Source organism: Grus americana, chromosome 7, assembly GCF_028858705.1.
Source record: "Grus americana isolate bGruAme1 chromosome 7, bGruAme1.mat, whole genome shotgun sequence".
NCBI classification, from domain to species: Eukaryota; Metazoa; Chordata; class Aves; order Gruiformes; family Gruidae; genus Grus; species Grus americana.
In genome coordinates this window covers 36,383,126-36,405,315 of record NC_072858.1, presented here as the reverse complement: position 1 = coordinate 36,405,315, position 22,190 = coordinate 36,383,126, and the positions used below count along the sequence as shown (strand labels likewise).

At 39.0% G+C, this 22,190-nt stretch overlaps 1 protein-coding gene across 9 annotated transcripts in view; it reads left to right on the top strand.

Annotated features, from left to right (window-relative positions):
- Window positions 1-22,190, top strand: part of HERC4 (HECT and RLD domain containing E3 ubiquitin protein ligase 4) — a 36,278-nt gene continuing 14,088 nt past the window's right edge. The window contains exons 1-14 of one of the 9 annotated variants that reach the window (XM_054831056.1): window positions 1-133; window positions 1,980-2,085; window positions 3,397-3,688; window positions 6,449-6,608; window positions 7,931-8,007; window positions 10,373-10,594; window positions 12,092-12,183; window positions 15,550-15,680; window positions 16,719-16,879; window positions 17,268-17,344; window positions 19,424-19,548; window positions 20,069-20,128; window positions 20,657-20,768; window positions 21,113-21,302. In XM_054831056.1, coding sequence (XP_054687031.1) covers window positions 3,463-3,688; window positions 6,449-6,608; window positions 7,931-8,007; window positions 10,373-10,594; window positions 12,092-12,183; window positions 15,550-15,680; window positions 16,719-16,879; window positions 17,268-17,344; window positions 19,424-19,548; window positions 20,069-20,128; window positions 20,657-20,768; window positions 21,113-21,302 — 1,633 coding nt within the window. In that variant the 5' untranslated portion in view covers window positions 1-133; window positions 1,980-2,085; window positions 3,397-3,462. Of the gene's footprint in view, window positions 134-754; window positions 950-1,438; window positions 1,746-1,979; window positions 2,146-3,396; window positions 3,689-6,448; window positions 6,609-7,930; window positions 8,008-10,372; window positions 10,595-12,091; window positions 12,184-15,549; window positions 15,681-16,718; window positions 16,880-17,267; window positions 17,345-19,423; window positions 19,549-20,068; window positions 20,129-20,656; window positions 20,769-21,112; window positions 21,303-22,190 lie in introns of those variants that run through there. The other 8 variants (XM_054831054.1, XM_054831055.1, XM_054831060.1 and 5 more) reach the window with 8 other exon arrangements.

Genomic DNA, 22,190 nt, shown 5'->3' with positions numbered 1-22,190 from the left:
AGATCAAGCAGAGGCTTCTGCAGATCTCCATAGATCACGGATAAGGAACAGCAACACCAGCCAAGGCTCTTAACCACTCTGCAAGGAAGGAGAAATATGCCATCACGAAGACCTCTTCTCAGCAAACACAGAGGTAGTGATTTGCTCCACAACATACTCAATTTTTAAAATTGATTTAAAAATAGTGCTCTGATACAACGATGGTACGCTTTAAAGCTGCTGTATGTTTTGCGCTCACTTGTTCGCAAGCCAAGAATATGTACAGCTGCAGTCACCGCCCCAGAACGTGCACTGAGCTAACAGCACCCTCCCGCATCCAGCTCTGCTCTTCTCCAGTGCCGTCCTCCAGGCGCACGGGGAGGACGAAGGCATCACTCCAGCATTCGTCACTTCATAGTCATTCTCCTAAATTTCTTTTTCGTTGGCAACTTCTCGCTCAGCCTCTTCGCGGCCCAACAGCGGGAACCGAAGCCACTCTGAGAGTCACCTCCCTCTGAGCCTTGCTCGGGGCCCGGGTAGCACCCCCGCCTCGGAGCCCGCACGCCCCGGAGCCCCCACGCCCCGGCACTAAACCGCCGCCGCCAGCACGGCCCCAGGGCACACGCCGCCCCCCCGGGGTCCCGAGCCCCGCCGGGCGGGCGGTGCCTCCCGCTGCCGAGCCTCGCCGAGGTCCTGGCTGACGTCACGCCGCGCCGCCGCTGCGTCACCGCCCCTGAGCACGAGGCCGGGGAGGGAGGCAGGCAAGCAGTGAAGTGGGCCCGTCTGCGGCCCTGCCCTCTGAATTCGCGCCTGCGCAGAAGCGGCGGCCGGGCCCTGTCACCGCTTCGCGCTGGGGCCGCTCACGCCCTGGCGGTGGCCGGTGGGTGCCTGCGGCGGGGCGGGCCGGGCCGGGCTGGGGCGCGGCCTCGCGGCGCCGGGAGAAGCGGGCCGGAGCACCTCGCCGCCGCCGGTGAGTTCCGCTGGGCCGTGACGCGCCGCTGGACCTCTGCGGACCCGGGCGCTGCCCCGCGGGGCGGACGAGAAAACCGAGGGGGCCGCGCTCGGCCCATGGGGCCCCACTGCGGGGCCGGTGGGCTCGGCGGGCTCGGCGGCTGTGGGAGCGGGGCGGGACGAACGGCAGTGCCCGCAGCGTGGGGGAACGGGGAGGGCAGGTGCGGGGCGGCCGGTGGGCCGGGGCGGTTAGGATCGTTACGGGCGACGGCGCTTAGTAGTTGCGGGGCGTGCTGAGGGGACCTCGGCGCCTGGCGCCGCCCCCTCGGAGCGGGCGGAGGCCCCACTCCGGCCGCAGACCTCCGCTCCTCCGCCGGGGCCGGCCTGGCCCGGCCCCGCCCGCGGCGCGGCCGCTTTCTCTGGACCCCACCGCGGCGGGGAAATCTGTGCCCCAGGGAGGGGAACCGTTAAGCCCGTGCCGCAGGCTGGCTGCGTTTGGCAGGGGGTGGGCGAACGCGGGCGGTGTCCCGCTCAAGGGGGCAGCCGGAGCCGGCAGGAGCGTGTGGTGCTGCCCTGGGGAGCGCCGGGCGCGCAGCCCGCGGCTGGGGCAATTTAAGAGCGCGTCAGTGCCCGTGCACGGTGCGATTACACAGCCCGCTCTAGCCTGCGGGAAACATCCAGACTCTTCTTGTAGCACCGTTACTCACTCTCTGCTAGTAGAAAATGAGTTGGGTGGTTTCCCTCGCGTTCTGTGTTTGGTGTCGGCATTGGACTGCTTTTGATGTCACGCATGGTAGTATCCAGCAGCTGACAATGTGAGTTGGCTTTAACGACTACATACAGGGATAAAATACTGTCGTGATTTGAGATCAAAGTACAAAACTTAATTGGCTACTGACTTAACAAAACAACCCCCCCACCTTGTCCGGAAATGCATAGCTGCTTTAATAGAAAGAACTTCTTTTTGCCCCACTGCAGAGGAAGATAAATCTTGACTATAGAAATCTCGAAGCATAATAATCATACTTTTCTAACTTCTTGTGTTGCAGGTTGAAGTTTGCATTGCAGTCACTGCTACAGATGTGTGAAATTTGCTGTGGCATAGCTATGTCTTAACTGAAGACATCTTCATTTTGATGTCCCCTTCTGAATGTGGTAGGATATCGCTAGTGATAGCTAGGGAAATATTTGATCATGCATCGTCTCCTGAGATAGGTAAACAGAATGAAATATATTATAAGCTGTTTGGCTGGTTTGGGGGGGTTTTTTGTTATGAGATTGCAAAAATAAGCATCTTGTTTCCTGCATTTTGACTTTTGCAGAGGAAAATAGTTCATCCTGTTGTGCTGGCAAGAATTCTGCCCTTCTTTGGTTTATGTAACACTTAGGTGCTAACTGCTGGCTTGCTTCTCTGAGCATTTTTATATTTAACGGTTTATATGTCTTATGACCCTGCAGAATGTAGACTGAATGCATTTGTAGTGCATTGTATTCCACATTCCATTATTCGTGCTGTCTTCCAAACAATGGTCACAGATGATAATTTATAGCAATTTATACTGTATAGCATTGATTTTTAAATTGCTCTGAAAATATGGGGAAATGTACTATCACGAAGTGTAGTGTGAGTAACAGTGAAAACATTGTCATAAATTCTTCATCATCTGCAGTACTCCAAAGGAAAGTGAAGTGTAGCTTTGTATCCTTTCCAGATAGGTGCAGAGTCTGTCAGCATGTATACTGGTAATTGCAGTTTAGGTATTAGGTATGGGAATTTGCATGGGGGAGTTTGTATATGTGGCTTCCTGTTACCGCAGAGTAACTGCGAAGCTGTAACCTGTGTTGATTGCAGCACAAGGCTGGGGACTTGAGTTTCAGCTATTTATTTTCTATTAAATTTTAAGTTCGGTTGACTCATGGTTGTTTAAATGTAATGATTGACACATCATATTATTCTTTGTGTTGCATAACTGGATTGATCAGAGCTGACCAATTTTTTCCAAGCTATGAGTCAAGCGTTGTTTCGGGGGATGATCTTGAGGCCGTACACAGTGCTTTCAGGAGTCGTGCAGCTCCTTATGTAAAGAAACTAGCCTGTACTGTCTTCTTAAAAGATGTTTGTGGTCGTTTCCACTGGCTAGAATTAGTTGTGATAGCCATTTGTATAGTTCTGGGTTAGGGATTAGAGAAGTTTTACAAAGAATGATATTTTAAATTTTTGAAACAAAGTTTTATAGAACCGAGGACTTGCACGTCTTAAAAGTTGAATCTGAAATGGGAAGGAAAGCATTTTACTGCAGAGTTAATGTAAATACTGTCCAAGAAAGTAACTCACACTCTTAGCAATTGTTCAGTGTTTCAATATATTGGTATATAGAAGGTGAACTTGTGGATTACAGGCTGTATAGAAGATAACATAAACATTAGGGACAATATTGAAAAACTGTACTTTTTTTTTTTGAACAGCTACACAGAAGGGATATTCTAGAAAAGTGAAGTTGGAAGATCTCTGTGACCAAGAGAAGCATAAACATGTTGTGCTGGGGAAATGCATCTTTTGGACAGCTTGGATTGGGTGGAATTGATGAAGAGATTGTTTTAGAACCCAGAAAAAGTGACTTTTTTTTAAATAAAAGGGTCAGAGATGTAGGATGTGGACTGAGACATACTGTTTTTGTCCTCGATGATGGGACTGTTTATACATGTGGATGCAATGATCTAGGACAGCTAGGGCATGAAAAAGCCAGGAAAAGACCCGGTAAGTTTAGAAGTAATGAATTGCGGAGAATACGTGTGGTTCTGCGTGTATTTTTTGTTCTGTCATGTTACATCAGGCCCAAGGCTGCCAGTGACTGTGTATGTGCTGAATTGTATGTATGGTAGTTCTTCCAAGAATGGGCATATTTTTAATTTGAAAAGCATTCCTTTGCTTGGATTGCATCTTGTGACAGTTGGAAACAACCAACTGTGAAACATGGCCATCCCCCTGTATTTTTGCCTGCTGTACAGCTGGACAGTGCCACTATTTTTTATTTCCAGCACGGATTCAGTGTACCTAAGGCCGTGGGAGACTCGGTGGCTGTTTTTAATCTCAAGGGGAGGGAACCTGCTTCAATACATGGGTTAGCATTGTACTGTGTGTACAGGTTTGGCTACTGGAATATGGTAGCAGTTAATATTTGGCATACCACAATTGAGAAACATACTGTGTGTTTTTAATCGTCTAATATGTGATGCAGAGCAGGTCTGATTAAAGCAATGTTCTTAATTTTTTTTTTTAAGAACTAAAAATAAAACTTTTGATAAAAGACTTTTCAGCATATGCAGCGCTACAGGAAGAGGATTTGGAAAAGCCTAAAGGATGCAATCTAAAACTTCTTTGGGCTTTTTTCTTCCTATCTGTTATATGCATGTTTCTGCTTCCTGCTAGAGCAGTTCTATAGCAGAAATGGGTAAACATCTTGCAGGGACTGCAGAGGAGTGTGCACATGGGCTCCCTTCAGAGCTGTGCATGTGAGTCATATCTGTGTGCTACTGAGAGATACGGAACAGTGCTTCTGACAGTGCTTAAAGCATAACGTAAGCAAACTGGAAAGCCTTAGTAAGAGCTTATTCTAATCACTGTTACAGCAATTTTACAAGTTACTTGGCACAATAATCGATACAAATATCGCATGTGGAAATAAGGCATTATGCAGTATTTTAGTAGTTCTCCTTTATTCAGAGTTTCGGATTTGGTGCCAAGTAAAGATTTTTCATGTAGTTGATATGTAACTTCTAAAACTAATTTGGGCTTCTATTGGGAAACAGTAAATGGATATTAAAACTGATAAACTTGAATCCTGTGCAAACATCTGCTTCATGAACATGAATAGAAACTCAGCTTGTCAAACTTAATCTGAATACTTGTTACCCACTTTGAAAATGATGCTGAATTGTCTTTAAAAGTTACAGTAAAAATGTCTGACTCTTAACTTTTTGGTGTTTTAAACCAGCCTTGTATGAGCTTTCATATGTAAAGGGCAAACACCTACTATAATCTTTTGTTTGTTAACGTGCTCAGACACAGCAGTCAAGAATTGTAATGTCCTCCTCCCTGATTTCTCTTTAATCTAGAGGTTACTGACAATACTGTCGAATGTTCCCATGTGAAGTCGGTGCATTGAGAAAACTGTACTTGCGCAGTCTAAAGAAGCTCAGTATCTTTACAAATGAGTGGATGTTCTCATTTGAATATATTTCTGCTAACTGAAGATAATTTTTGCCACCTCAGTGTTACCAGTGGCACTGTTTAGCCACGCCTTCCCTCTTTCCTCCCCACAGAGCTCTGCTTGCATAGGAATTGTGTAAATGTTCCTTAATCCGTGTTAGGCAAAGTCATCTTGGCTAGTTTAGCAGCTGGTCAAGATAGTCTGAGCTAATCTGCATGCTGTTGCCTGAACTGGAGAGTGCTTACACGACCTCTTCCGCTGGCAGAGCTGTGGAGGCCATAATGGGCTGAATTGGGGAGGTAACCTCTTTAATCAGACCAGCTGTTTTAAAAAATGAACTTATGTCTGCTGCCTGTGTTACTTTGTTTTGGAAGCTGAGTGCCTGTCATGTTGCAGATACTGTTAGCTAATTGACTTAGGCTGTGCTACCCTGTGTTTCCAGTGCATGTTACGTTGATGATACACAGTTTTTTTCAGTGGTGTGCCATTCTTAGGCAGGAATAGAATTTATGTGTTTGAAAACTGGGCATAAAATGTCCAAGCAGGTTCTTGTTTAAGGGAACTGTTGAAAATTTCAGCCTTAATGATAGACCCTGATGATATTTCTCCACTTTACTGTGGCCAAAATGAAAATTTTAGACTTCTGATCACAAATCGTAAGCGTGAAAGCAAACTTTGAGGTTTTCCAAATGTATTTAAAGGTACTGGAAAAAAATCATAGATGTTTTAGTGTTTGCTTTGCAGAGGCGTGCACTGTATATCTAGAAAAATTACTATTTAGGATCTGTTTCTACAGTATTTTACATTATAAAGAGGACATTGTGTAGCTCATTGCAAAATCAGTAGCTTCAGTCTTTAATTTGCCCTGCCTTGTTTTGCAGGCTTTTTTGTTAATAATGAATAGGTGAATTTAATTTGCTGTGGTGGAATGTTTTCCTCTTACATAATGTCTACACGTGTAGTCATTTGACAATAATCTGTTTGACCTTAATGTTAATTGAGTTTCTGCACTCATTTGCAGATGGGAAGATTAGAAGAAACCATTATGATTAAGATGCAGTTTTTCTGCACTTCTGTATATTGCTCCAAATACAGTTGCTGTTTGGTTACTTTGGGGTGTCAAATTTAGCTTCTCCTAGAATAGCATGCTTACGATTTTAAGTAAAAGATGTTTTGGCAGACTTCTGGGTTTACTTCTCTCTCATTCCAGTTGATATCTTAGTACTGAGTGTAACTGTCTTCAACAATGCTAGCTTGTTAGTAGCTTTTTTTTTTTAACAACTTTTTTTATTTTTTTTTTTTTTTAGAGCATGTTGGTGCACTGGATGCCCAAAATATTGTAGCTGTATCATGTGGAGAAGCCCACACTCTTGCATTAAATGACAAGGGTCAGGTATATGCTTGGGGTCTGGCTACTGATGGACAGCTTGGCTTGCCAGGAACAGAGGAATGCATCAGAGTGCCCAGGTTAAAAATAATTAGTATATAATAAGTTATTTTTTTTAAAAAAATTGTGCTTAAATCATATTGGTTAAGCCATTCTGCTGTTATAATTAAAAACACACCCTAGAAAGTGTATTTTAGCTATTGCACTTGCATGCTCTAGACAGTTTCCTATCTCAAAATGTCAGCTTATATGAGAAGTGTGTTATGGGTTTGCTTGGTTGGGTTTGTTGGGTGGTTTGGGTTTTTTCTTTTTTTTTTTTTATTTTTTAGTCATCTACTAAGAATGAGTTATGTTGGAAAAGTAGGATGGGTATTTTAAGAATGTAAATGGGGATTGATAACTGCCATTTAAGAGAAGTAGAATGTTAAACTTTCAAAACCAGTTGTGGGAGTACGTTTGAAGACGGTGGGTTTGCTATCTGATCTCTGTACTTCAGTGTTCACCCTGAGGTTTTTTAGCTGTGATGAAATAATACACCTTCTAGTGATAAAAATGAATGCTAGCCAGATTCACTTGCTTGTTTTCAGAATGTTGTAAGCATTCCAGCTAGCTGAAGTCCACATTTTTACTGTGATGAATAGGTTCACTGAAATCAGTGGAACTGTAGCAGTAAGTTTGTATGTTTGGAAGCTGGAGGTTTTCTTTTCTAATTTTTTTTTTTTTATAGGAAAAAGACACAGGAAAGTAACAATTCCTTGGAACATTAGTAATTCATGACTTTATCATGGCTATCTGTGACATATGTATAAATATGAAAGATATAAATAACTAATATAAGGGTTATTTATTTCTGTATTAAATTTAGAAGCCCACAGGCCTTTTAGAAACTCCTGTTTTTCTCATCAAAAGTTGAAAGCATACTAGATTTAATGCACACTTGTATGTATTTGCAACTTTTTTATCATATTATGCAATATGTAATAGCTCTGTAAACTGAAGTTTTGATTGAAGTTAATGTTGGTAGAAATGAAAAATGGAGTGTTCAGATTTTAACAGAGAGTAGTTCAGTCTTTATATGTCATTGATATGAAGAAGATTGTAAAACATTTTTTCTTTTGGAAACTAGAAAGTAAGAATCATTTTCTTGCATTCATTACGGTCTTTTACTGACTTTATTAATTTGAAAAAAAGACAGAACTTGTTCTTGAAGGTGTTAGAAAAGAAGCAGTTTTGACTTAAGATGTTACTAAATGGCTTCTAATTTAAGTTAGAATATTTAAACTAGTTTCTTACATACTTCAGTAAAAAGGATTCACTTTTTGTATATTACCCTTTGGAGTGGCTTTATATTTCATACCATGCCCAGTAGCTTAATTCTTTCTCTGTTTTCTTACCCCAATAGAAATATTAAAAGCTTATCAGAGATCCAAATCGTTCAAGTTGCTTGCGGTTATTATCACTCGTTAGCACTCTCAAAAGGTAAGCCAAATTCTCCTGAAGTTTTGTGTAATTTCTTACCAGGTAATTCCAAATGTTTCAACATGTAATTTTTTCTTTTTAAAAAAGGAATGTTTTTTTTAAACATACTACTACTTAACACAGATGGGATTTGAGGTTGGTAGGAGAAGTGTAATTTAATGATGGAAGCTTGAATTTAAAAATAAATGTACAAACAAATGTGTTGTTCTGCTTTTTTTTGTTCTTATACATTTTTGCAGCTTATCATCTTGCTTTCATGTAACTTCCATTTTAAATTCGTTTTTGTTTTTCTCCTTTTTTCTTTTTGGTCCTGTTTCTTTTTCATCCTGCTAGCGTGCTGCTTTGTCAGTAGTCTATTTTAACCTGTAACTTCAAGTTACTGAGGCTTGCAAGGCAACGATCTCCTTGTCTGCTTTTCTGTTACAAAGCCTCTGCTTTGTTGGTGCTTCTGTAGTTGATATGTAATGTCATGTTATAATGCACCTTTTGAAAGGTTTAAACATATGTCTTCAAAATTTTACTGGGGCCAGTTACTATAGGTATCCAGAAATGAATACGAATTGGAATTTGCTGCTGCTTTGTTTTATTGTAACAAAGGAGACTTGTGGCCAAAACTTCCGTTTGGAAGAAGTGGCTGCTGGATGGGCTTAATGAAAACATAAAACTCAAAACAAATATTCCAGAAAGATGGTAAAGTTTGACAGTATTTCTTAACAAGGTGTGGTTAAAATATAAACTAAATAAGCTGTGGGGAAGGACATGTTAATTGTATGCTGAATGACTTTTTTTGTTTTTCTTGATAATAGTTTATACTGACTATATGTGCCTTGGTTCTGTATGTGACTTTTCATGGCTCATACTGAGTGTTTTCTGTGCCATTATGTATTCCCAGGTGTCTTTGCCATTATAACCTAGTGAGATTCCTTTGTTTTCAGAACAGGCAGACAGAGATTTACAAATAACCATTTGCCTGGGTTAAGATCAGCAGTAGAATGTGGGCAGTATCAGAATCGTGCTGTTAAGCATTCTGTTGGTCAAAGGTGCAAGAATATAATAGGACTTAATAATTTAAAATTCACTCGGTGTTTTAAATAGTTACGAGCTTCAAGTACAATATCACTATCCTATTGTCAATTCATGCATTTGCAACTCTATGTTTCTGTTCTTCACATGCATTGTAGGGTGGTTTGTTGTTGTTGTTGGGTTTTGGGGGTTTTTTCTGGTTGTAAGAGAACCTGCAGAAATACTTGCAATGTAGCAAGGTTACGATCTTAAAAATAGACCCACGCAGGGAGGAAGATGGGATGAACTTACTTGAATTGGGCATTTTGAGAGGAGACTTTGTAGTATTTTTAGATCTATATATGGGATGTTGTTCAGGTGGATTTAGTTCATGTGATTATAAATGATTGGCATGGGATCTCTTTGGTGTTAGGAAGATTGTTTTGTATAAAAGTGGTGTGGGGTTTTGGGGTTTTTTTTTGGTCTGGTTAGTTTTGGTTTTGTTTCTTGGTTGTTCTCATTTAAATAAATAAAATCTGAGACACCTGTACCCCAGAGGATGGGTTTCATTGTTTACTGTCTTGATAAAACTGTTATTGGAAAGATGGAGGTAGAACAAAGATAGGAAACATTACTGTTTAAAGGTAACACTACTATTTCAAATGTATTGCATCAGCAAAAGCAAAATGTCTTTGGGATTAGATGTTGATCTTTAGGATAGTAAATACCTTGGCAAAACATTGGTTGTTCAGTAGAACGTTTTATTTTGGAGGCGATCTTAACATAAACAGCTCTCTGATTTGTGATTGTTCAAAATGCTTTTTTTTTCTGAGGAATCAAGTGACATTATAAACTTTGTGCTTCATTGATCATATCATTAATACAATATTTTAAAATTTAAACTATATGTCACTGAAATTTTATGTGAAAATTAAGTATGTTACTGTATAAAAGCTTAAATGAGGCTTGCGATGGGAAATTTTTGCATGTCCAGTATGCAACAGGATGTCCGCGTGAAAATATATGCAGTAGTGGAACTCCCAATGGAATAGCATCTTGCTTTGTAATAACCAAACACAACTTATCTAACACTGTTGAAACAGGACTGTTAAGAGCAGTTTTGAGGGTTTTGAATGTGATATTTAATCAGACTGAAGGTATTTAAATATTTGAGTTGAATGTCTGCAAATGACATGAGAATGCTTAGCCTCAGAAGTCAGTAATGTGCATGCATTTTCAAACTCGAAAATATCTGAAGAGTAACTCTAACTTTTAGCTTGTCTTACAGTAAATAAATTTTATATAATTGAACTATATTGATTGTATTTCTTGGGGGTTTTTGTTGTTTTTTTCCTTTAAACAGGAAGTGAAGTGTTTTCCTGGGGACAAAATAAATATGGCCAGCTGGGCTTAGGTTACGAGTATAAAAAACAAAGCTCACCACATTTGATTAAATCTCTGCTGGGAATCCCTTTTGCACAGATTGCAGCAGGAGGAGCTCATAGTTTTGTACTAACTCTTTCTGGAGCCATTTTTGGATGGGGACGCAACAAATTTGGGCAGCTGGGTCTTAATGATGATAATGGTAAGTAAACATTACTTCAGTAATATTTCATGCTGAAGGTCTTGGTTTGTGAATCTAAAGACAGCAGTATTCCTAGAAAAGGAGCAGACAGAACAAACCTTTGTTGAATATTGTTGGAGAGTGCTGAAGTCATGTGAGATTGCATAAGGAAGACATAGAGGTTTTTTTCCTCAGCTGTTTGGTAGTGAAAATTCTGACAGTGTTATGTTGAAATTCCAGCCTGCTTGACTTGTTTTCTTTCTCTGTTCTAGATTTTTCTGTGGCTTAAACTTTCTGAATGGGATTGAATTAAGATACTGTGCAGTAGTTACAGTTTGAGCTGGATTTTGGGGAGATGAAATTGCTTGACAAAACCAGTAATTGATCAGAACTATTTGGTTGTCCTTAGTAGACACATTTAAGGCATCTTCATTGTTTTAGTGCCATGCGGGTATCTGCCTTTCTCAGGCCACTTTTGATAATCATTCACAATTTTCAGCTAACCATTTCCAAAATTTCCTCTACTAGGGTGTTGATACTCATTAACAATTTTAAGCAAGTGCTTAGGTTAGACAAAAAATTGTTTCTTTGTTAGTTGTATTATGTTACGTGCACACTAACCATGTGCAGGGCTCCAAGATGGGAGTATATGCTATCAGGTTCCCGTCATAGACAGTTTAGTATAGAGTAATTGATAGCTAATTTAATGAATTCAAATTTTCTCACTGGTTCATTGTTCTCAACACTATTTAAAATAAGAAAAATGTGTTGTAGTTAAAATGCATATCTGAATTAATGCTTTAAGTCTGGTCATACTCATGTAATAAGAAAATTACATGTACTTTTCAGAAATCAAATTTTCATGGGAGACTTCATTTACTTCTACGTATTCTTTGGCATATGTTTGACCCCAGGTTTTTATATAACATAATTTCTCAGTAAAATCCATTTTATGTCTTTATAGGGCTTCTTCCAGGCATCTTAGTGTACCTGACAAATTTTAAGACATTAGCATTAACATTTAAAAAAATTGCCTTTGTACAATGAGATGACAGAGTTGATTTGTTCTGGTGATGGAGGAAAGTTAGTTGTGCTTCCTAATTATTCAGTGTTCCATTCTATTATACGTTTAGTAATATTGAACTATGACCAACTGATACCAACTTAGACGAACACTTTAAAAACATGAAGCACATAAATCAACTGTAACTTGTTTTCTTTTCTGATGGCCAATGGAACATACTGTTCCATATTTCATGATTTATGTATTGACATGGGATCCTATCCTAGTGAAAGTGAGACTATTTGCTACAAAATATTTCAATATAAAAGTATATCTGTTTTTCTGTAATACCACTTCTGTCTCAAAACGTAAACTCAGTCACAATGATTGCGTTATGCTAACAAATTTAAAGTGCTTGTTTGACTGGAACCGAATTAAAAGAAATGAGAAGAACTATTTGTTTTCTCATTTTTATTTTCAAAATAAGTGATCTACTGCTGTATTAAACCTTTCAGACAGATATGTTCCTACACTGCTAAAGTCACTGAGAAGTCAGAAGGTTGTTCATATATGTTGTGGAGAAGATCATACTGCTGCCCTTACAAAGGTACAATATTTAAAGATATGTTTATGCTGTGGGGTTTTTTTTAATGTTTTCAGGAGAATATGCTACCTGAATAGGAAATAATAAACAAAATTCCACATAAAATTTCCTCAAAGTTTATTGGATGAAATTGAGGAAACACTGGAAGAATAGCTAAATATTTGAAAAACCTTACCAAACGCAAGAAATCTTTCAGTACTTTTCATTTTCTGTCAGATTTGGTGAAAATGAGCATACACATATTGTTATCATTTTTGATATGATGGTCCATGTTGCATTATTAAAATTATGCAGATATTGAAATTTTGTTGAAATTGAATCCTAAAGAGATTAGCTGTTTTCTTACTGTAATGCATCTAGCATTGCTGTTAGCACTGATCAGACCAAGTTAATTCTGAATTTAAATTAAATGCTGGGAGGATTGGTGTGTGTCGTTATTTAAAGTTTTCTTAGTGATCTGCTATTTGCTATTGTGGTGGGTTGACCCTGGATAGAGGCCAAGGTTGCTCTGTCACTCCTCAACCGGACAGGGGAGAGAAAATATAACAAAAAGCTTGTGGGTTGAGATAAGGACAGGGAGATCACTCAGCAATTACTGGGCAAAACAGACTTGACTTGGGGAAATTAATTTAGTTTATTGTGAGTCAAAAGTCAGAGTAGGATAATGAAGAATAAAACCAAATCCTAAAACACCTTCCCCCTACCCCTTCCTTCTTCCTGGGCTCTATTTCACTCATGACTTCTCTACCTCTATGTCCTCCCCGCCAGTGGCACAGAGGGACGAGGAATGGGGGCTGTGCTCAGGTCACAACACGTCTCTGCTGTTCCTTCCTCCTTGCTTTCTTCCCTTGCTCCAGTGTGAGGTCCCACCCATGGGAGACAGTTCTTCACAAACTGCTCCAGCGTGTGTCCCTTCTACGGGGTGCAGTCCTTCAGGACCAGACTGCTCCAGTGTGAGTCCCTTTCACAGGGTCAGAAGTCCGGCCAGCAAACCTGCTCCGGTGTGGGCTTCTCTCTCCACAAGGCTACAGGTCTTGCCAGGAGCCTGCTCCAGCGTGGGCTTCCCACGGGGTCGCAGCTTCCTTTGGGCACATCCACCTGCTCCAGCGTGGGGTGCTCCACAGGCTGCAGGTGGATATCTGCTTCACCATGGAACTCCATGGGGTGCAGGGAGACAGCCTGCCTCACCATGGTCTTCAGCACGGGCTGCAGGAGAAATCTCTGCTCCAGCACCTGGAGCATCTCCTCCCGCTCCTTCTTCACTGACCTTGGTGTCTTCAGGGTTTCCCTCACATATTCTCACTCCTCTCTCCTGGCTGCTGTTGCGCAACAGCTATTTACATACTATTGACAAACCAATAGAAGAAATTAAAGATTTACATAATCCTCTAGTAAGTATTATAGTGTGAGGTTCTATGAAAAGTTGGTCATTTAGTTCAAAGCCAGTTTGGAAAAAAGCATGTGTTCTGTGTCAGTGCAGTATGTCTTTACAGAGATGTAGGAATTCATTAAAATAGAGAGCTGAAAAGTGTCAAATTGTCTTGTACGTAACTGTTGGCTAAAGGCATTATTTGGAGTCATTTTTAATCTTTTAAACTTATTTGGAAACCTTTAGGAGCAAAATAGAATGCATAATGCTAGTGTTCTTTTTTTATATTCATTTTAGTGATGAATAGTGTGTTTTAAGCATCAAGTGATGATAAATACCTTTTATTTTGTGGTGGGTAAACCAATACATACATGTCTTAGTTTAAATTATTGACTCATATACTTTTCTTTCTGTGTTTTGATAGTTGGATTAGACTTCAATATTTAGATATAAATCGTAAAAATGTTAATAAGTACTGTTTCCTCTTGTTCATCGCTCAATAAAATGTAGCAATTTATACACAGAGTATTTTGAGCTTACTACTGATGGCAGTAGAAAACAATTCTGGCCGATTAAGATTTGGGCAAGTGACTAAATATCCATTTCATGTCTGAATCTGTTGAATTCAGAATATTGTTGTAGATGGCATTAGAATTTTGAGAGTAACTATATTTAATGTTTTATTTCTGAAGAAAATGTCTGTGTTTACTTTTGGAAAATGTATGGGGGTTTTTTAATGTGTTTGAATTTTTACACTGTAACAAGTTAAAAGTTGTTTTGAAGAATATGATCTGCCCAAAGGGTCATACTTTTGTTGTTTATACATAGTTAATTTTCTACAGTGAAAGGAGAAGGCTGTTCACAAACAATTGCTTTTTGTCCTAAAATATTCTCTCATTTTGACTGAAAAAGATGTGGCAACTTTATCAATTTCAGGATTACATTGCTGTATTGTGCAAGGTTAGGGAAATACGGAATGTAAAGAAAACAGCAATCTGTAACTTGCATTCTAAATGTTTTTTTCCTTTTTAATGTATGAAAGTTAACTTCAAACTTGCTTTAAAGCTGATGGACTCGATTAAGATACGGAATTTACTCTAAATGCTTCTACAAATTATTTACATCACCCATTTGTATAGCTCCATTTTCCCTTGCGTGATAGGCCTTGAAGAATGAGGAGTCTTGATTTATATCTTTCATAGACAGTACTGTGTATATGTGCGAGCATTCTTCAGGTCCTCCTGAAATTCAGAAAAACCTGTCACTGTTTGTTATCCTGATTCAGTGAATGAGGCTGTTGGTTTTTTCTCAGCGGACACTACCATTTTAATGATGATTTCCAGCAAAGGTCCAGTCTGATGCAGAGTAGAATTGAAAGAGCTTTACAGTTTCAAAGCATTTGAAAATGGAAAGTTTCAAAGTTGTTGTAAGGTAAGTTGTGTAACTTCTGAAAATATTTCTGATTTAACATTCTTTCATTAAAGTTTTTGGTTAATTTCTTTTATTAAATTAATCAAAAACACTTTTAAAAATTGACTTGCCTTACAACAATGTTAAATTTTCTGGTTTCTTAAGCTTTCAAATAATGAAGCTGACTATTTCAGTCATACTCTGCATCATCTGCCTACAGAAGGCAGCTTCCTAGTGTGAGTTTATATACTGTTGTAGTTCATCAAGAAAACTGGAAAAGAGGAAAAATGAGGATTAGTATTTATTAATGACACGAATTAGTGGCAGGACTATTGTATAATAATACGGAAATGACAAGAACGCCATTTAACAGGAGTAAGGTAATACTTGATAGCTGTGCCACGTTTTCATAACTGCAATTAACTTGTGACCCTTCTGTGTCCCAGGGCCCTCTTGTGCATGTGTATTTTCTCTCCTTTCCCCACAATTCCAAAATCATCGGACAAGGAGATTTACTAAACCTCTATTTCTGTTAAGTTTCTAGTTCTGAGATATACTGTCATTTTAATGCAAGGAATTTATTTGTTTAGGAAGGTGGGGTTTTTACATTTGGAGCTGGAGGCTATGGTCAGTTGGGTCATAACTCTACCAGCCATGAGATAAACCCAAGGAAAGTCTTTGAACTTATGGGAAGTGTTGTGACACAAATCACTTGTGGCAGGTAAGGTCTATTCTGTGCTAGCACTATGAATCTTATAAATAACTTGTTTTGTGTGAAACTTCATATATATTCCAATATGAAGTGGGTTTTTTTTTTTTTTCCTTACCCTTTGTGGTTAGGGAAGACAAGATGGTCTCTAACAAAAGATACTTAGAGCCCCTACTGGGATTTTAAAAACATGGGAGTTCCCAATGGGAGAACTAAAGGAAGTTATACTATTTGAGAGGCTCTGATTTTCTAAACTGAAAGTGTGAGTAATCAGTGTGAAGGTGTTTGTTTATTGCTGTCACTTTATCATTTCCTATTAAACAACAAGTGTGTTTGGGGAGGTACATGAGCATCACTGAGGATAAGTGTAGAATTGGGAACATAACTTGTTTTGTGAAATACCTGTAATACTGTATGGCACTTCAGTCCCTAATGGGTTTTTTAGTGTGTATATTATAATAGCACCCAAGATATTAGAAAAATTCCCAGCACACATGAAAATGCTCTTGTTCAAAGAATTGCATTCTAAAAAGGCAAAATGAGGGAGGCAACATAATTTTTTAAGAGATGGGCACACTTTGTTACTTGGGTTAAAGAATAAATAAATGTAAACCTATCTTTCTAGGAGTTTGGTTGACATTGAGTGGACCTATTCCCTTTTAATAGTTAACATAAATTCAATACTGGTTCCTCCCAGGCTCATGATAGGAGAGAGGGCGTCAGGAGTTGAGGGAATGGGAGGGGGAAGGGAGATGCAGCCAATCTGGTAGAAACTTCAAATTTCTGAATGTCTAGAGATATGCTCTAAAGATCAGGCTGTGCCTAAGCAGGGGTTCAAGGCAGAACCTGGTATCTCCGTTTTATGAACTTTTCCATGAAAATGGAATATGGCCTATTGGAGTGTAGCTGAATTATTGCCAGTGGCAGTGCATTGCCAAGAGAGAAGTGGAGTCTTTGATACTATGGGACCTTTAATGTACTGTTTAACACAATTCTCATACTGGCTTGCACAATGCTTAGGTTTTTGTTACTGAATTTTGTTTGCCCTAGGCAGCACACTACTGCGTTTGTTCCTTCATCTGGAAGAATTTATTCTTTTGGACTTGGAGGTAATGGGCAATTAGGTACAGGAACAACCAGTAATAGGAAAAGTCCCTTCACAGTAAAAGGAAACTGGCTTCCGTATAGTACTCAATGCCCGATAATCACAGGTAAGCAACATCTGGCATATTTACTTCTTGGATTCCTGTTCCTTTATAGTGTTTTACATATCTTGAGATTTAAATTAAATGTAGGCTGTAATAATTTTCTTCCAAACGGTTTGTTTTCACTGTGCTCTGTTCCCTAAAGTCCATTTTTGCTGTAGGAAATATGTGGTTACTTGTGCTGTGAGTTAGGTCCTTTGTTAGCACTAGAGCTAAAACTTGGAGCTGCTAACATTTACCTCAGTTAAAAGTAGTCTTAACTATTTGTTGCAAAGATGTACTTCAGCAAGGTTACATAATGAAGGAGCCTTCTTCTAGTTGAGTGTTGATTGCTGTGTCTTAATCATTTCTCAAATTCACATTTTCAGTTGTCTGTTTTTTATTCCTATTGCAGACAGTGGGGAGTGTTACTGCGTAAAGAGAATTTTCTCTGGTGGGGACCAAAGTTTTGCACACTACTTTTATCCACAGGTAACAAATTAAATATACTTTGGTTCCAAAGACTGTCAAAGTTAAATTTTAGTTTTTCTGATGCTTTTAAAAAGATTTTCATATTGAAGGTGCATGACCACGTTGTAAAGTTCATTAGAGCAGTGCGGAAGCACAAGACACTAAGTCAATTTAGCAATTGGAGGACTTGGATGCAGTTATTGAGTGTTAGCAGTCAGTAAGCTCTTGAGGCTTTTTGGCATAAGCTTTTTTCCTGAGTGATAGATTCATGCACTACTTTTCCTAAAGGAAAAGGTGATTGAATATTTGAGCTCATCACCCCTGCCCAGCCCTCCTCAGTAACTCCTGACTGCAGCTATGCTGTCTTCTGCCCGGTAGCCATTTTAGGATACCACGATGATGAGGAAACAAATGAAGCTTTTTACTAAAAATGATAGGTGGTGACATAGTTTATGTGACACAGTTTTACGCTGGTCTTAAAACTTAAGGTCTAAAAGGGCAAGAATTGATCTGTTTAAACTCTAGTACGGAAAAAGGTCTAGAAGTACTTTAGAGTAAAAATGGCAATGTGGGAGTATGATGGAAAGGAAATGCTATTAGAGGATGAGTTGGGAGGAAAAAACAAGATGAAGATACATGCCTGGATTTGTATAGGGACTATTTCCAATATAGCCCAGCAGATATTAGACCGTAGGGATTAATGAAGCAGCAAGAGTTGGGTATGTGTGGTGAAAACTAATTTGGACACCAAGGAAAACAGATCTTAGTGGGAAACATGTTTGTCGTCAAGACAAACTGAGTACAGGTCAGGTTTGCAGCAGCCCTTTGCTCCTGTGGCCTGTTCTGGTTCCACAGAATCAACAGTTTTTCTAGTTTGGTGTTTTGTTTGTTTGTTTTTTTTTAATTCTGGTTGAGTTGTGGTAACTATTGTATTTGAGAGAAACTTGTTTAGCAGGTGTAGATTGGAAAAATTATTAATAATATAGGCTCAAAACTTCTCTGTTTAAACTCCTGTCTTAAAAACTTTCTTGTGTGCAGTTTTCTAATGACTGAAGTAGATTCTGACTGACTAATTGAGATGAACTGGAGAGTGTATGAATGCAGTTATTGTGGCTTGTTCTGTACAAAAAGTGTTAGCAATAGATGAACCTTGCTGCAAAAGTATCCCTTTTAGTACTCCTTAGTTTGGTAGTTGGTATTGAACTCTTTCCAAGTTATGCAAGTACTGTACTACTGGGACTTGTGTGCCTTGCCAGTTAAGGGGTCTCAGTTAAAATCTGTTTTCTTGTTAGTTTTTGGGCACCTCAGTTCCCTGAGTTGTTTCGTTGTGGGTTTAAACGACACTTCAGCTGGACACAAGGGAGACAGCAAGAGGGTTTCTCGTCCTCATCATGTAGGATGGGATCAGAAGTACTGGGTTTTGGCAACAGCTAGTCATCATTATGCCGAGTCAGCTATGTTGTCAGATTGCAACCTCAGGAGAGATATATTTCTTTTACTGGTTTAACCTTGGTTTTGGTGCTTTTTGCTGTCTCTTTTTGAACCAATGCTGCTACTCAAAACAGTGGTCTTGCTTCTGCTCCTCTTTACTATTAGAAATGTTACTGGAATTCATTCGGTATGAGCAGCACATCACAATGCAGCTCATCTGATGATGCAGTAAATGTTCAGAGAAACATGATTCATTCTCAGAGGAGTCTGATGGAAGTGGAGTGGGAGAGCAGCTGTCCAAAAAATTGAATGGCTTTTTTTCTGTATGCTCACAGCCTGGCAGTGAGCTAACTGGCTCATAGTGACTAGGGAGAAGAGATGCTTGCTACTCTTGTGTAGAGCTTGTTTAGTGTTCATCTTCTAGAAAAGTACTTGTATGTTTAGGGAGTTTACTGTGGAGTAAGCTAGATGTTTTTACTGTGTACTCTGCTTTTATAGTGAACGCAGAACTGCTAGGATATAGTAAATTTATCCTTGGGCTTATTTCACAGTAACAGTCTGGGTAGGCAAATTGTCAGTCAATGAAGAGATAAAGAGCTCAACTACAAGATTGATTTTCTGGAAATCAGTTTTATGTGCCTGATTCTTTATGCTTTCTTTAAAATTTAGAACATGGTGCCACCAGATGATTTTAGGTATCCTGACTTTTTGAAGCAGATCTGGACTGTGAATGAAACATTTATTCAAAGATTGCTGACTTTCCCATCTGGAAGACTTCCTGTAGAGATAGCTAAGTAAGTGATGTTGGGGAAAGAAGCTGTCTTTCATAATTTTACTGATGAATTGGGCATTAATGGAGTTTTGTACATACATAGCAAAGCTATTTTTAATCACTGATTTTATTATGTGCAGAGCTTTTGCTGTGCTTTCATTGTCATGCTTGTCAAGTAGTTTAGATCCTTTAGTCTGTGTCATCTCTGTCACAGTTTAGATGGCTGTACAAGATTAAATTAAATACCTAGTTGCACATTGACAAATAACAATATGTGTAAAGGAATACGAGAACAATTCAAAGACTATTGTTTCTACTTTATTAAAGGAGGATGCAAAGAAATTAAAAACAAATTGCAAAACTTGTTTTGAGATGTCTTAAGCATTGAGTCTTGAACGGAGGTTTTGTCTGGTGTTTAGTCATGTTAAAGTCAGAGTTCCATCCTACGTACAACATAATTTATTAGGGATTTTTTATTGCAAATGCTGATTTGTAAAAAGAAAACAAAATAAATGTAACTTATTTCCTATGAACAATTTCAGTGAAATTGATGGAACATTCTCCTCAGCTGGGTGCCTGAATGGGAGCTTTTTGGCTTTGAGGTAAGTGGTCAGACTTTTTTAAACAAGTATTCCCCTGTGAACAGAATTAATGGTGGCTACCTTCCTACTGTCTCTTGTTCAACCTTCCCAGTATTTCCTGATCTTACTGTTACTCTGATACCCCCAGTTTAAACTCTAGCTCCTTTACCACCATATGGTTTGTCGGCTGGCTCAAATGCATCAGTGTGTCTTCTGCCGGTCTTTGGAAGCATGTGTCACCTGGCTGCTACCATGTAAGCCAGCAAAAGTCATTACTTCTCAGCCACAGGTTGCATGCTATTCAAGGGGAATACATTGCACAGGCTGGTTTAGATCCTAGTGTTTTTACACCATTGTCTTGCAGTTAGAGATTTTTTTTTTTTCAGTTGCTTCAAAGGTCATATAAGAAATGGAAGTCTGACATTGTGATCTCTCACATTTTAATTCCTTAGTAAGTAGAGCTAAAAACTCAATGTGGAAGAAATTCCTGAGTTGCTGAGAATACAGGATTCAGTCTTTTTCTCTGATTTTTTTTTTTTCTTGCCGCAGCAATGATGATCATTACAAAACCAGCACTAGATTCTCAGGGGTTGATATGAATGCTGCTAGACTACTATTTCACAAACTCATACAGCCTGACCATGCTCATATATCACAACAGGTTTGTGCAGCATATTTTTCTTCTGTTTGGGATTATCTTTCTGTGTTACACCTATCCAGAAATACTATTGCTTATGCTTGCTCTGACCCTTTTAATAACTTTCTTTACTCAATAATATATCAACTACAAATATCTAAAACTCCGATGTGTTGTGCCAATTGGGTAACACATCAGCATATTGTATGTGTATTTTAATATGTAATATACAGTCTTTTTTTCCAAAATGTATAACAGTCTAATTTAAACTCTTGATAATTGTTTTCTAGATTATTTTTTATCTAGATGGGCATTTGTCTGAATTCACAATTGCATTAGAATAAACTGAATTTTATGATGTGCTCTAGGTGGCAGCTAGTTTGGAAAAGAACCTTATTCCCAAATTGACCAGTTCCTTACCGGATGTTGAAGCTTTGAGGCTGTATCTCACTCTACCAGAGTGCCCGCTGATGAGTGATGCAAATAATTTCACAACATTAGCTATTCCTTTTGGAACGGCTATACTGAACCTAGAAAAAGCTCCTCTGAAAGTTCTTGGTAAGAAACTGAATTTTTTGCTTTTTAAACTAAGGATCTCCAGATGAAAATGTATTCCATCGGTCAAGATGTGATCTCAGCAACAGCTGCTGCGTATTTATAGTTCTGTAGAATTCCCCACTGAGAAAGTTAACCCTTAAACATTGTTTGATGCATAAGCAAACATATATTTTGTTGCTTCTGAGTGAGTTAACTGGCCATCAATATGAATTCATCTGGTATTGTAATTTTTGGACTGCTTCCATTTGGGAGGAATTAAACACTGTAGTTCAGTGGGTTTGATATGTGTCTTCGCACTTTAAAGTGAAAATTATGTGGTCAGACAGCTAACAAGCTCTAAGCAATTTACAGAAGTGTTGCAGAGCGGATGTTAAACTATCTTTGTTTTGACTGTAGCACCTATTCATGGTTTCTCACTGATCCTAAGTTGTGGTCTTCAAATACACAGCTGAGAATAGCTATATTTTTTTCAATTCTACTTCCTTACACCTTCTTATTATGACTCCTGTCACCTGAAATTCAGCTTAGAGTTGAATTTTCAGAATATTTCCTTTTTAATTGGTATTTTTTTTGAGAGGGTGCTTCCTCCTTCCTCAGTTATTTTTTGCCTTGTAACCCATCTCTTGTTTTTTTTCAGTAGTTTTTGGTGAGAGTACAGCACTTAGCTGCTGAAAGAAAAGCAAACTGATTATTTCTTTAAACTGTAGAGTCTTTTTTTGTGTTGCTTCACTTTGCATTGCGCTCAGGACTGGTTGCTTAAGTTAAGGTTTTAGGGTTTGAGCCATCTGGGTTTATGTCGGAAGTTACTTTGTGATACTGTTGTGTACTCTGGATGAACAGACTTAATTTAAAGAGTTCATGTGTAACAGTAGAGCATTTAAATAGAGG